General features: G+C 40.5%; 1 protein-coding gene across 3 annotated transcripts in view; it reads right to left on the bottom strand.

The window, feature by feature from the left end:
• LOC125454163 (eIF5-mimic protein 2) overlaps window positions 1–14,444 on the bottom strand; it is a 29,441-nt gene extending 14,997 nt beyond the window's left edge. The window contains exons 1-4 of one of the 3 annotated variants that reach the window (XM_048534646.2): window positions 14,305–14,444; window positions 5,318–5,391; window positions 3,181–3,357; window positions 1,975–2,069 (exon numbers count right to left, since the gene is read on the bottom strand). In XM_048534646.2, the coding sequence (XP_048390603.1) occupies window positions 1,975–2,069; window positions 3,181–3,357; window positions 5,318–5,381 (336 nt within the window). In that variant the 5' untranslated portion in view covers window positions 5,382–5,391; window positions 14,305–14,444. Of the gene's footprint in view, window positions 1–1,974; window positions 2,070–3,180; window positions 3,358–5,317; window positions 5,392–14,304 lie in introns of those variants that run through there. The other 2 variants (XM_048534645.2, XM_048534647.2) reach the window with 2 other exon arrangements.
• Window positions 14,445–16,097: the final 1,653 nt, after the last annotated feature.

The following is a 16,097-nucleotide window of genomic DNA, read 5'->3' as shown; positions in this document are numbered from 1 at the left end:
GATAAGAGTTGAGTACATTAACCCTTCAATCTTATTACTGGTCTTACATTCCACAGAAAGGAATAAAAGCACTCTTTTCAGTGATGCTTTACTTTGGAATGCTTGTAAAGTTTCATGTGTTTGAAATAATTTGCAGAAGTGCAGCATAAGACTTTTCTATTTGATTAAAAAACACAATTGTCGTCCAGACAAGAGGTTCAAGATTATAAAACAAATTTGCCTGTACAACATGAATATCCCTACTGCTGAACTCCCAATGGCTGTCAATTTGGCATTACCAAAATTATAAATCTTATATTCCAATAATTTTATATTCAGCTACACAATTCAGACGGTTACAAGATTAACTTTGCAGAGCTCAAATATACAAAACATGAGTCATTTATAACATACATCGGCTGAAAATCTCTATCCTTTCTAAGATGGCAATGAACTTGGCTGGAGCACTACATTTTGCACCATTAGAAACTGATAGTTGAAGTTTATCTAACAAATCTGCAATAACTATGAACAAATTGATACAAGTTTTTGTGTGACTGAATGCAAGCCAGAAGGAAATGATTATCTTAATAAATGTAGCATAGTATCTGGTGGCACCAAAGGGTTAAGGAAATATGTTTGTTTTCCTGTTCAAAGAGGAACACACAAATGACCAGGTAACTGAATGAAGAAAGAAATGGTATAAGTCAAAATGAAGGTATTTTACATTGTCAGATAGTAAAAGGACATATCACTGCAAAGCATTTAACTCCTTTTCCAGGTCATTACTTGAGCCTCAAGCCAACAAAATAGCCTGAAGCTTCACTGACAATTTACAACTATGCTCTGACAAGTTAAAAAATTGGAAACTAGGAAGAAAAAAAACTTGCAGATTTATAACTTAATACCTTCACTAAAAGAATAAACATATACAACCTTTAATGAGATAATTCCATTCACACGTAAAATGTTGTAAGACACTTCACAACAGCACTTCACAAATTTGACACCGAGCCACAAGACAGGAAGGCAGATAGAGGTCAGTGTTAAGGAATATCTTTAAAAGGAAGAAAGTGAAGAATAGAGGCTTGGGCAAAAATTCCACGCTTTACAATGTTGGCAACTGAAGGTGCATCTGGCAATGGTGAATTGATTAAATTAGAATGCTCAAAAAGGCAAAAATTGGAATAGTGTGAATAAGAGTTGCACTGCTGGATATAGTTAAAGACAGGGAGGGATGTGGCCATGAAGCAGTTTTTATTTTAAATAAATGGAACAGTTTTTAAAAGTAAGGATGAGAATTTATAAGTCAAGGTGCTGCTAAACTGGGTACTAACATGGGTCTGTGAACACAGATTAATGAGATATTAGGAACTGCAGATACTGGAGAGTCTGAGATAACGAGGTGTAGAGCTGGATGAACACAGCAGGCCAAGCAGCACCAGAGGAGCAGGAAGGCCTGTGTTTTGGGCCTAGACCCTTCTTCCTCATTTCTGAAGAAGGGTCAAGGCCCAAAATGTCAGCCTTCCTGCTCCTCTGGTGCTGCTTGGCCTGTGTTCATCCAACGCTACAGCTTGTTATCACAGATTACTGGTTTGCTTTGCAGCCTGGTTAGATTATTGGACTTCAAATTTTACAGAAGGTATAATGTGGGAAGCCATGCAGCCAACCAGGAGGACATTACTCTCTTGAACAAACATACGGATCAAAGTTTCAGCAGCAACTAAGCTGAAGCACAGAGTGCTGTGACATTACAAAGGCAGTCTTAACGATGTCACGAATATCCAGTTGGACATTCATCCGAGCATCAAACAAGTCATCACAGTAGTTAAAAATCTGATTCAGTTTGATAGTTGTCAGAGGGGACTGGAACTAGTGGCTAGAATAAAGACAATGGCTTCCAGAAGTAAGCACTCCCAGTTAGTAAGATCCATAAATAAAGTGAACTTTGCATTTCTCCAACAGTAGGAGAAATGTAAAGGCAATAAAACTTGCCTGAGCATATGCACGTATGGTCTCTAGGTTTTCTTGAGCAGCAAACACACAGACATCGGTACGGGTCACGTTATCAGCAAGGGTACCACCTGGAGCTATAAAGTACAAGGAAATCAAGATTTAAAGGTGAATGGCAAAAGTACTAACAAGCATGAGGAAACGTAAGCCACAAGTGGTTAAGACCCGAATGCCTGACTGATGGAGGAGGCTCAATCTAAGTTTTGAAAGGGAATAGAATAATTATGATAAGTTTGCAGGTGTTACATGCATAAGACAGGACAAGCTACGTTGGTCACAGGAAGACTTGGCATGGGACATTCCAGGCTATATAGCCTCTCTTCTATACTCTAATACTATTATTCTATTAAATTAATTCAATATTACGCAAGATGCCACAAACAAAATCAGGGTGTACAAATCAGACCGTAAAAATATATTTCCTTGGTTTACACCAATCTGCAGCAAGCCAAGTATACGGCAGACTTCAAGTAAGGGAAGTGAAAGATATATCAGAGCCCTTATAATAAATAGGAAGTTAAATATTAAAAAAAGATTGGGAGCAAGGACAGTGCAGACAGTGGAGAGGAAGGACCATGTGAATAAAGCAAGAAAGAAGCAAACGAAAAAGAGAAACAGGAACAAAACAAAAATTCCCTCAATTTTTGTTTGAGGAAAAACCAAGAGAAAAATATACTAGAAAAGCAAGTGGCTCGTGCGTCAAATCTGTCTCTTCTGATCCCTTTACTCTTTCAAGTAGTTCTTCCCCAAGTTATTTTGCTCAAGCTCATCAGCTAGAGATTTCACAGAATTAACCATTATCAGTTCTGAATTCAAGGACATTGAAAAGAGTGAGGTGCCAAAAATTGAGTAAATGGGAAAAATAACTGCAAACAAAAGGAATCACTACACTCTACATAATTATAATGGATTGTAAAGAGTTGAAATATCTGCCTTACACAACCTTGCATTCAAACTCCAGTCAATGAAACTATTAAGTTCAGAATACCAGCTAAATGGCAGTTCAGTTAAAAACCTGGACCATTGCTCCTCCTGAAGGCAAGGTTCTAACTCAGTTTACGACAGACAGTACAGTTCCTTTTCGCAGCTGAAGCATCACTTTCCTGGAAGTGCAGAAAGCCATTCTTCAACAGACAAAATGGGCAAAGATGATTCAAATGGTTGGCAATACTTAAATGGAGCTCTTACCCAGCATCCCACCGGCCACCAGGATATCAAACAGGGTTTCGGCATAGCGACGGTAGTCGAGCTTTGCTCCAGAAGCATCAAGAAATTTTGCTACAGCCTCCAGATCACTGCCATTTTCATTCAAACCTTGGATAATAGAATCTTGGAACTGAGTAGGCTCAAACTTCTCTTTTTCATCTACCAAAACAGAATTTAAATTGTCAGCATTGCAAGTAAAGGAGCCAGACAAGTACTTTTCGTAGTTATTTCCCAGAAGTCAATTGCTGCAATTTGGCACTATCTACAGGCATAAGAAAAAGTGGCAGTGAAGGGCAAGTTGTGAACCAAAGCTTTTACAGTGCATCAACTGGTGAACATACTAAATTCAAGTATATTAATTGTAACTTGTACTACAGCACAAGATACAATGGCAGAAGCATAATCACACATTACTCACAAAAAAGTTATTTAACATTCCAACGGTTACTTTATTCTGAATACCACTTGACTGCACATCACCACTATCCTTCATGAAAGAAACTAAAAAAATACAAACACAAAGGCAAGTAGAACAGGCTCATCTAAACCATTTTTCCCTCTTGTCTTAAAGAAGGTTGGCAGTCAGCATCTTTCACTTAATGATACAAGAATAAGCAATTAATAGAAAACAGACATTCTTTTAATGCTAAATTTATAATACTCATACAGGACAGAAACAGGCCCTTCAGTCTAACTAGTCTACACCAAACATAATCCCAAACTAAGCTAATCCCACCTGCCTGCTCCTGGCCCATTTCCCTCTAAACATTTCCTATTCAGCTATCTATCCAAATGTCTTTTAAAAAAGTTGTGATTGTACCAACATACACCACTTGCTCAAGAGATCCATTCCACACACAAATCACCATGTAAAAAGTTTGCCTTACATGTGTTTTTCTTAAATCTCTCTCCTCACCTAAAAAGTATGCCCCCTAGTCTTGAAATCCACCAAAGGGAAAATATATCTACAACTATCTCTAGGTATACCCCTCAATATTTTATAAACTTCTATAAAGTCACCTCTCAACCTCCTAAGCTCCAGTGAAAACAGTCCCAGCCTATCCAGTCTTGCTTTGTAACTCGAACCTTCATATGCACCGACAAAGCAGTGAATCTTCTTCTGAACTCTCTCCAGCTTGATAATATCCTTCCAATAATACGGCAACAAGAGCACACAGTATTCCAGAAGAGGCCTCACCAATGTCCTGTTCCACCTCTACACAACTTCCCAACTCCTAGATTCAGTCCATTAAGGAACGAAGGCAAGTATGCCAAATGGCTTTTAAAGCACCCAGTCTATGTGCAATGCAAACTTGAAAGAATTATGTACCTGCACCCGGAGGTCCTTCCATTCTACAACATTACCCAGGAACTTTCATTAATGGTATAAGCCCTACCATCGTTTGTTGTACCAAAATGCAATAACTCATTTATCCCATATGCCATTTCTCAGTCCGTTGACCCACTTGATCAAGATCCTTTGGTAATCTTAGAAAACCTTCTTCACCATCTACAATGCCACCAATTTGTGTCGTCCGCAAACTTACTAACCACCCCCACTGTACTCTCATCAAAGGCTTTACTAAAATCCAAACAAATGATGTCTACTGCACTGCCAATCTTTTTGGTTAACTTCCTCAAAAAAAAACTCAGTCAAGTTTGACAGACACGATTTTCCTTGCACAAACCGTACAGACTATCCGTAATCAATTTTTCCCTCTCTCAATGCCCATAAATTATATCATTTATAACACCTCCAACAATTTATCCACAAATGAAGTCAGACTCACAGGTCTATAGTTTCCAAAATTATCCTTACAACTTTTCTTAAACAAAAAGGGTCAACATTAGTCATCCTGCAATCATCTACTACCTCACCCAAAAGTTGTAGATGATACAAATATTTCTGCAAGGAGTCTCACCATTTCCTCCCTAACTTCCCAAAATGTTCTGAGATATATCAGATCAGGTTCCGGAGGTTTATCCGACTTTATATTCTCCAAGACCTCCCAAATTTACTTTTCTGTATCGAGAACTGTTTCTAAAACATCAGTTAAGCAGTGGATCCACAATTTTCAAATTAGTATTTGATTTGATATGTTTTACTTGAGTAACATACCTCTTTTCCTAGTTTTAAAACGCTGGCCAGTTAGCGTTGGCTTCTGCTGCTTTGGATTATTCATAAAAGACACTCTAACAAGAGAAAGTGAGAATAGAAGGATTAAGTCTTCGTACACAAATGTAATTCTGTTCAGCAAATCTATATGTGTTATAGCCCAGAAAATAGAAACGCAACTAAAATACTAAAATTATATCAAAACCACTTCACTTAAAGCTTTAGATCAGTATGACATATAGACAGAAAGAAATAGAATTAATAAGGAGAAAGACTATGATAAAAGTAACAGTTGTGACTTCTCCCATCCTTTAATCGCACAGTATGATAATAGATCATTTGACTAATGCAATCTTTATCATTTTGTCTGCACGAAATCCAAGCGTGAACAAAATACAAAGTGGTGCAGTTTTACAAACCAGTCACCTTTTCATGTTACATTTATCATGTCTTAAATTGCTCTCACACTGCATCCCAAAATGTCATTTTGTGTTATATTTTTCTAATGTCTAGAATCCCAAATGCTTTAGATTTTGAACAGTGTTCCAAAGACAAATGCAGTTGATAAGACTGACAAAAATATTCATAAATATTACAAAAATAAACATTTAAAACCTACAGGAAAATGTCACAACCAATGGAGTGAGAAGACAGTTTCACTATAGCCTTAAGACCATTAAAACAGCGAAGTGTCAGATGTGGACCACAATGTCAGTAACAGGGATCTCAACCATTCTGCTGAGGCCAGGCCTGAATCCACAACTTCTGACAATAAACATTTGATTAAAAGGGCGTAAAATAAGTTACACATTTAAACTTTGGTTTTCTTAATTTGAAACTTGTTTCTAATGTCAAGCAATAGGCCTAAGACAGAAATATCTTCAAAAAATGTTTAAAAAGTGTGAAATGACAAACTAAAATGTTAAACAATACATGCAGAGTCTGAAGGGGGAAAAATGTTAATCAGAGAGGAGGAAAGTGATTAAAGACAACACTCTGATCAATAAAAAGTGGAAAATTGTTAATCAAAAACCAAAAGTAATTCAGAGATTAGATCCAAAACAAGACAACCTTGGAATCATAGTTCCTTGAAAGTGGAGTCCCAGGTAGACAAGATATTGAAGGCAGTATGTGGTATGTTTGCCTTTATTGGTCAGTCCATCAAGTATAAGAGTTGGGAGGTCGTGTTGCGGCTGTACAAATTATGCCACTTACTGGCATATCACATTCAATTCTAATCTCCCTGCTATGGAAAGGATGCTGTGAAACTTGAAAGGGTTCAGAAAAGATTTACAAGAATGTTGCCAGGACAGGAGGGTTTGAGCTACAGGGAGAGGCTGAATAGGCAATTTCCTCTGGAACATCGGATGGTTAGGGGTGACCTCATTTTTTTTAAAAATCGCAACGGATATGGATAGGGTGAATGGACAATGTATTTTTCTCCAAGGCAGGGGAGTCCAAAACTAGACGGCATAGGTTTAAGGTGAGAAGAGAAAGATTTAAAGGGACCCGGGGGGGGGGGGGGGGGGGAGGAGAGGAGAAGGAGGAGGGAGGGAGAAGGGTGATACATGTGTGGAATGGGCTGCTAGAGGAAATAGTGGAGCCTGGATGGGTTTAGAGGATATTGGCCAAATATTGGCAAGTGGGACTTGATGAATTTAGGATTTCTGGTTGAATGCATGAGTTAGACCAAAGGGTCTGTTTCTATGCTGTACAGCTCCTTGACTCTATTACTTTAAGTACCTTCCTGGGGGGAAAAGAAAAGTATTGCTCTCTCGCAGGGGCTGTAGGAGAAGGGAGCATTTGGCAAGGTCAGTTCTGTAATTACCATTGTGATGGGATTAATTTGCAATACCTTTACTGTACTTAAATCCAAAACAGTCACTGGATTGATCAAGATGCTGTCAATCTTCCAGCATATCCTTTTCACTGTACTCTGACAATAAAGCTCATTCTAATTCTTCCCGTATTCATGCCAATAATCTTTTGAACACTATAGAATTAATTGTTTCATTACAGCTGATTATTTAGTCGATATTGTCAATGTTTGTGGGTGCCTGTTATGAGCAATTGGCTTCCCCATTTCAAAAGCAGTGATTACACTTGACAGATACTTCATTGGCTACAAAGTACTTTGATATATGCAGTGGCTGTGGAAGGCACTGTTTCATTCAACAATTCAGAATAATTCACATTATGAATAAAATGCTGGCTAAGCCAGGATTTATTGCTCATCCCTAATTGCACAGAGGGCACTCAAGAGTCAACCACGTTGCTCAGACAAGACAAGGGTGGCAGTTTCCTTCCATAAAGAACAGTGAACCAGATGGAGTTTCCTGACAAGCAATGGATTGATGGCCACCATTAGAGTCTTAATTCCACCATCTACCATGCCAGGATTTGAACCTAGCTCCCCAGAATGACCTGGGTCTCTGAATTGTCAGCCCAGCAATACCACCACTAGGCCACTACCTTTTTAAAATTTATAAACAACCCAACTTCCCAAAAGTCTTTGGTTTAAAGAGAATTTGTTACAGGAAAGTAAACTATGAAATGCATTAAAATATATCTCACATCAACTCTGGCTCTTTTGCCAACCAAACTAAATCCTGGCCCTCAATACCAAACCCTTCAGCCATTGGAAACAAACAGTTTCCTTCATGCAATTCAGAATCTTCCTTGTCTGGCTTTAAGGACAGCACCATCTGATCCAGCTTATGTGGCTGCAATCCCTTACCCTTGAAGCATTCTAGTAAATCTTCTCTATATCTTCTTCAAATTTTTTTTCTGAAGTGTCCAGCTCCAAACAGAAAGCTCTAGTCGGGTATTTTTTTTTTAAAAAAGATTTAAAAATCAATTTAATACAAACTTCCTTTTGTACTTTATGCCACCATTTATTAGTTCCCAGGATGCCATGTTTGTTAACTGTTTTCTAACGCTGTTCAATTTGACTGTCAGCCATTTGTATCCAATAGCCTTCTCATTTTCCACAAATTTTGACCAAGATAGCGGACTTTGACAACACCAATGCAAAGTGTTCATCTGTACCTCAGCCATGCCTCAAGCCTGCACCAACAGTTCTCTAAATCAATCCCATTGCTCTCTGGGCAGCCCTTTCACTGTTAATATTCATACAGAAAACTTGAATTCACTACATTGCTAGTATTCAAGATGATCAGTGCCTGTCATTTTGTCCTTCAGATCTTTCTCCACTACCTCTGTATTCAGATTCACTTCTGCAATATAAAACTGATCCACGTTTCTAATGCAAAGCTGACCTTTCAGTCTTTTCTTGCATAATCAAATTCTTAAATCCTTCAAGACAATATACCAAAAACAATGAGGCTGCATAAATTAAAAAAGAATAATGATGATCTCAAGCCATTTCACTGGAGTACTTTGGAACACAATGAAAAACCACATAAGGAGCTATTTAGCCCGATAAGTTAAAATTTGGTCGAAGGAGGCAAGAGGAAAGCAAAAGGTGGGGGGGGGGGGGGGGCTTCAGAGGGGGAATTTGAAGGCATGACTGGCAATCAAAATAAGGAATTTCCTATAAGCCAGAATTTGTGAAGCTCAGATACCCAGAAGAGTGGTCAGAAGAGGCAGCACAGTTTAAGTGAGAGATTTGAAAACAAGATATATGACTTAAATGAATTACTTAATTGGAAGCAGTGGAGGTCAGCAAGCATTTTAAAACGTTTTCCTGATTCTATCAAGAGTAAACTGAAATTCTGGCACTTCCAATTTATGCAAAAAATCAATTTTGAGTGCAAACATCAATACAGCAATTTAACTCCAAATTGTTTGTTAATCCTTTGTTAAACAACTGGCTGATTATTCCCACTGATGTTGCAAAGTCACACTTCTTCATCACTGAATCAAAATCCAGCAAATCTATACTTACAGTTGACTGAGTACCTTCACTAAAAGGACTGCAGAGATTCAATGCAACAACTCATTATCACCTTTTCAAAAGTGACACAAAAGGCAATAAACACTTGTAACATCACTACAATAACAAATGGAGTCTAAACTAATCCCTAGGCCACTGTACCAGAAAGTCTGCTCTTAATTAATTGACATATTGCACACACAAAAATCTCCAAAGTTGTAGGTTTGTAAAAACAAAAATTTAGACTATACACTTGTTTCAAGTTGCTTGCACATTAGTGGCAGATGCAGCTCAAAATTTTATTTTAAAAAAATGAACTTTCAACTGTGTGCCATGCCTGCGGAGCGAGTCACAATGAAACGAGTCGGCCATTCAGCTCGATCCTGTTCTGCCATTCAACGAGATCATGCTTGATCTGAAGCTAAATTCAATCTACAACAGTTGACTCCATAAGCCTCATCTATGGCTAACCAAAAGCATACCAATATCAGATTTATAATGAATGGATAGTTGTAAGCAGGGACACAAGATAAGCCTTAAGATTATATTTTCAGGTGTAGTTTCACGTGATCTCTTCAACAACTGAATACAAAAGTGCAAACCTCAAACTCCAGATGTGCAGAGACTATAACTTTGCTTTTTGAAAGCAATTACTCTTCACTGCTCTCGTGAATGCCTTGGCTCCAATTCCAAAGCAAAGGCCTCTGTTCTAGACCCTCTAGTGAGGTGGGAAAAAACATCCAAATTTTATTCAAAGCCCTGTAAAGTCCAAATCATTCCTTAACCTCATATTTCAAAGTTTAGTTTATGCAAAATATGTTCCTAATCCAACACTTGGAGCCTTGATAACATTCTGGTAGACCTACATTGTACTTCTTGCAGGAAGATCTCCCAAGATTTGGCAAGAACTGTACACAGTATTCTAAGCCTGAGCTACACAGATGCAGCAAAATCTTGTATTATAAGTGGGATGCTGGAATAAAGCTTGGTTACCAGCTACAGAACTGGATCAAAGGTAGAGGACAGAAAGTGGTGGTGGAGAGTTGCTTTCCAGACCGGAGGCCTGTGACCAGCTGTGTGCCACAAGGATCAGTACTGGGTCCACTGCTTTTTGTCATTTATATAAACAATTTGGATGCAAACATAGGACACATGGTTAGTAAGTTTGCAGATGACATTAAAATTGGAGGTGTAGTGGATAGGGAAGAAGGTTAGCTCAGGGTATAATAGCATTTTGATCAGATGGGCCAATAGGCCAAGGAGTGGCAGATGAATTTCAATTTAAATAAACACGGTGTCACATTTTGGAAAGGCAAATCAGGGCAGGACTTATACATATAATAGTAAGGTCTTGGGGTGTGTTGCCAATAAAAAGAAAGAAGAAATCTCAGGATACAGGTTCACAGCTCCTGCAAGTGGAGTCACAGGTAGATACGATAGTGAAGGCGACATTTGGTAAGTGCATTGAGCATAGGAGTTGGGAGGTCAATTTGCAGCCGTACGGGACATTGATTAGGCCACTTTTGGAATACTGTGTTCAATTCTGGACTCTCTCCTATATGCTGTAAAACTTGAAAGGGCTCAGAAAAGATTTACAAGGATGTTGCCAGGGCTGGAGGGTTTGAAGTATAGGGTGAGGCTGAATAGGTTGGGGCTATTTTCCTCGGAGCATCAGAGGCTGAGGGGTGACCTTATGAAGGTTTATAAAATCATGAGAGGGACGAATAGGGTAAATACACAAGGTGTTTTCCCCCCACCCACAGACTGTTTATGGTAACAGGGGAAAAGAATCAAAAAGGGACAACTTTTTCACACAGAGGGTGAGGCCTGAATGGAACGAGCTGCTAGAGGGAGTGGTGGAGGCTGGTACAATTACAACATTTAAAAGGCAACTCGGACGGGTTTATGAATAGGAAGGGAGATGGGCCAAATACTGGCAAATGGGACTAGATTTATACAAGATATCTGGTCAGCATGGGCATGTTGGATTGGAGGGTTTGTTTCCGTGCTATATCACCATGACTATGATTATCTGTTAGCTGGACAGTTGTTTTTTGGATGCAGAGAGTGACTGCCAATAGCATGGATTCAATAACCAACTGAGGTTACCACAATGGTCTCACCTTCTCAACCAAAACCATTACACTCAGATTAATCTTACCACCAGTCGCTTCTCCAGTGAGAAGACTACCCTCTGGTCTTCTGGGACAATGATGATTTAACTTTCTAAAAGTTAACATGAGGGGGTCTCTTGTAGTGCAGTGGTAGTGTCCCTACACTAGGACCAGGAGGCCTGGTTTAAAGTTCTACCTGCTCCAGGTGAGCTGAACAGGTCCATTTGGAAATAGGTTGAATTAAGAGAAGGCTAGCATTCCATTCTCCTTTCATTTTTAACGTATCTGACTACCATACTTTAGTGATCTACATACACGGGCTGTCACTGGGTAGCATATCGGAAATAAAGACCCACTACCCAGGGTCATCACAAAAATTAAATGTTGAATGAAAGCGTGCAACTCTCCATGCCCCACCGCCATTTAAGACCTTGGTTGACAGAAAGGAAGAGCAGGTTTTATATTTAAGAAGAGAAGTATTTATTAAAAATAGATTCTAGCAACAAGTAATTATGAACCAACATAACTAACTGCCCTGATAATACTCCCCTACAAAAAAAAAGACTAACCCACAGGGTTATGGGCAGAGGAAAGACAAGGAAGGCAGTTCAAATAGTCCCTGTCCACAGATTGCACTGAAATTATGCTCTTCACCCCCAAAATTCTACTGGCATCTGTTTGTCATATCTTAAGACCACAAGACACAGGAGCAGAAGTTAGGTCATTCAGCACATTGAGCCTGCTCTGCCATTCAATCATGGCTGATAAGTTTCTCAACCCCATTCTCCCACCAGCAACATCCTTGGAGCAACTAATGTCTTTATCAAAGCAGCTACATAAATACAGTGAATACAAAAGATAGTCATAAGCTGGGAATTCTGCAGTGAATAACTTTACTTCCAACTTCCAAAGTCTGACCAACTACAAGGCAGAAGTCAGTAATACAATAGAAACATTCTCCACTTGCCTGAATGACTGCATCTCCAACAAACAATCAAGCAGCTCAATACTCAAGTTAAATCATCTTACATCAATCCCCATTCTCTAAAACATTTACTCACTCAACTATAATAAAAACAAGGAACTGTGGACACTGGAGATCAGAAACGTATAAAACAAAATCGCTGTTGAAATCCTAACAGGCTACTGAGCTGGAATCTTCAATTGTTTTCTCTACATAGATCATGCCAGCCCTGCTGAATTTTGCCAGCAATTTCTGTTGTCTCTCTCACTCTCTCCAAAGTTGGCAGATCATAACCGAATTGTTCAGAGATAGCAGGAACTGCCGATACAGGAGTCTAATATAACAAGGTGTGGAGCAGGATGAACACAGCAGGCCAGGCAGCATCGGGTCTGGACCCTTCTTCAGAAATGGTCCAGTCCCAAAACATCAGCTTTCCTGTTCCTCTGATGCTGCCTGGCCTGCTGTGTTCATACAGCGCCACACCTTGTTATCTTATAACAAGATTGTTGCTTTCGATAAGATGCACTATAATAGCAGAAATCAGGTGCTTTGTTTAGAGGTTGAAGCAGGTAGTGCTTACAATAAAGAGGCTCAGAAAGATTAAAATTAAATCTCAGATACTGATACAGCTACTAAATGACATTTTACGTAATGCTAATATTCCCATGAATGCGGGACTGGTGATTTACTGCAATGATGATAATGTGCAGGTTAATATCAACAATTGCTCTCGGTCTAGGTAACGATCTAAAAGATCTGTTCATGAATAATCGTGTTGAACGGCAGAGCAGACTCGAAGGGTCGAGTAGCCGACTCCTGCACCTACTGTACATTTCTATTTTACGACAGTCCAACAGATTAAAGTCAGAGTTTCTGGAGCACGGGTATGATTCATGTCAATCGGCCCATTGTGTTCGCGCTAGTCACCAAACATCTTGCCATTCTAAACCCGTGTGATCTAACACAGATGCTCCTGCTCCCGGAAGAGAGTGCATTTTGCAATTCCCGCTAACTTCTGCTGTAGCAAGTTTCTGGGAATCCTTCCCCTCCAATGCCCAGTGACGAGCCACCTCCAGAAATTGGGAGGTTTTATGTTTTTTTTAAAACATCTGGACAGAAAAGATGGTTGCAAACGTGCGAGTCGTACTCAACACTTAGTAGTAACGCAGTTACTCTCCACCCTCTATTTGTCGACTGGAAGTGAAACAGGAACAGCCAATGAATTATTTAAATAACACCGCACAGGCGCATTATTGATCTCACCCCACCACCACTACCCATCCAAATCAAAAAAAATGCAACCTGCATTGATTTAGTGCGATACCCCATCGCCAGCTAAGCGAAGAGGCTCATGCGACTTGAATCAACAAAAATGGGTGAAAAGGGAAGGGCGAGAGCGTGAAATAAACAAGACCCGGACCCAAAATTCTCTGATGGTGTTCAGGACGTGAACTAGGTCCGTCGAGGAGCACATGGCCATAAATTTGTTTTCGGCCTATATATAGATATGCATCTTAAAGCGAAGTGGGGGGGGGGGGATGAAACTGAAGGAAAGGGAACACAAGGGAAAGAAAAGGGCCCGTCAGCCATTTTGTCGGAGGCGGTGTGAAGACAGCTGAAGGCGGCAGTGTCACACACAAACGTGGGAGCGGGGTGGTGAGTCTCAGCGGTCACGGCCTTACCACAGGCCCGCCCGGAGGATTCTTCCCCCTCCCCCAAGCCACGTCGCGCGCTTCTCTCCTCCTCAGCAGTCCCTCACGCGCCTCAGTTCCATCAGGGACAAATGGACCATTCGTTCCAACTGCGAGGATCCTCCAACCGTCGCCTGGCGCGAGGACCGAGTGGGGCATCCATTCTAGTCCTATTTCCCCACTTCACTCAAAACACGGGCAACAGAAGAGGGCGCGCATCAGACCGAAACCGGTAACCAGTATGGGCTTTCTTCTGTTCTCTTCTTTCAATTTCCACACAGAATAACTGTACAAAATCCGTTTTCTCTTTTTACCTCAAGACTTACCGAGATAAATACTGCTGTGAAAGTCAGTGACACGCTAAGAGATGTGATCTAACGTTCAAATGATGTCCGGCAGGAAGAAGCTGAATTGACTGCGCATGCACAGTGTTTGTACCCTCTCCCCTGACGCCCACCACCGGCCAGGACTATTCCACTTGGTTTACCGTACAAGGGTGGGAGGGATGCCGTTCATGGTACAATCCACCCGGGTCGCAGATCATGCTCACACATAGAGGGGAGTCTAAGAAAATATATCGTTCGTAACTGCGGCTTGAATGGACTTCAAATGACACTGCCGATTATATTTTATTGACATGTAAAATTAATTATCCGTATTGATCTCTCCACTCGATATTGTGAAAATTCTCTTTTCTTTATCCTGAATCACCCTTATCTACCAACCCTCTTTGGTTCAAACCTTTAGCTCCGTCCACGGGTTGGTTACCTTGCTCTGCGTAAGTTGACTGTTGACGTGAAACCCCGGCAAGTCTCATGCGTCAGTGAGAGGGGCGTGGAGTGTGATTGAACAATGCGTTGCAGCACGGTGAGTGTGAGTGTATTGCTAGTGTTGCCTCGTAAACACCACAAGGTAGTCAACTCTTTGAGAATGAATGATTCGAGCAGAACCCACTCTCACCTTTCTGCTGCATACCATGTTAATGGTATAGGCTAGTGCTTCTCAAATCCAGATGTTTCGTTTGATTTAGAGGTAGGGGTGCATCCATCCACAAGACTGGATGAGGAGTTGAGTGTACAGTACCCCACCTCAATCACCTTGTCTTAGCCCAAACTGACTCCCTGCCCCTTCGCAAAAAGGGGGCGGGGGGCGGTATTTTCAGGCTGCCGACCTGTAACTGGTGGTGTTCAACATGGATCAGTGCTGAGGCTGCAGTTACTTACAATATAGTAATGACTTGGATCAGGAAAGTGAATGTACTCTAGCCAAATTTGCACGTGACAAAAATGGATAGGAGGACCAGTGATAACAAAGTGTGGAGCTGGATGAACAATGCAGGAAAGCTGACGTTTCGGACCTAGGCCCTTCTTCAGAAAAGGGTTTTCATTTTCATAGGCCCGAAACGTCAGCTTTCCTGCTCCTCTGATACTGCTTGGCCTGCTGTGTTCATCCAGCTCTACAGCTTGTTATCTCAGATTCTTCAGTATCTGCAGTTCCTACTATCTGTGCATGTTAGGTGGATTGGCCATGCAAAATTGACCATAGTCTCCAGCAATTTGCAGGCTTGGTGGAACAGCCATGGGAAATGCAGGGATAGGGTAGGAGGGTGGGCCTGGAGGGATGCTCTTCAGAGGATGGGTGTGGACTCAATGGACTGAATGGCCTGCTTCCACACTGTTGGGATAATGCGAAGTTGTAAAATTTTTTACCACTGAGGTCTGTTGAGGCTGGATCATTAGTATATATGAGGCTTGAGAGATTTTTGGATGATGTATAGTTGTTACCTCGAATACCTGAAGAATTATAAAAACCAAAAGAACTGCAGATGCTGGAAATCAAATACGAAAACAACAATTGCCGGAAACGCTCAGCAGGTCTGGCAGCATCAGTGGGAAGAAGTCAGAGTTAATATTAAGTGACCCTTCCTCACAACTTATCATAGCTAGGAAAATATAGGTTTTTATACAGAAGATAGGGTGGGGGAGAGGGGGTAAGGAGTAAAGATAGGTGGTGATTGAGCCTTAAAGAGAGAGATGGGCAGTTGGACTGACTAAGAATGGATAATGATCAGGCTGAAAGTACGAATAGCTAATGATGGAACTGTTAGTGGCTAACATTA

Source organism: Stegostoma tigrinum, chromosome 7 (genome assembly GCF_030684315.1).
Source record: "Stegostoma tigrinum isolate sSteTig4 chromosome 7, sSteTig4.hap1, whole genome shotgun sequence".
Classification (NCBI taxonomy): Eukaryota; Metazoa; Chordata; class Chondrichthyes; order Orectolobiformes; family Stegostomatidae; genus Stegostoma; species Stegostoma tigrinum.
The sequence above is the reverse complement of the archived record's forward strand: the minus strand, read 5'-3'. Positions and strand labels throughout refer to the sequence as shown.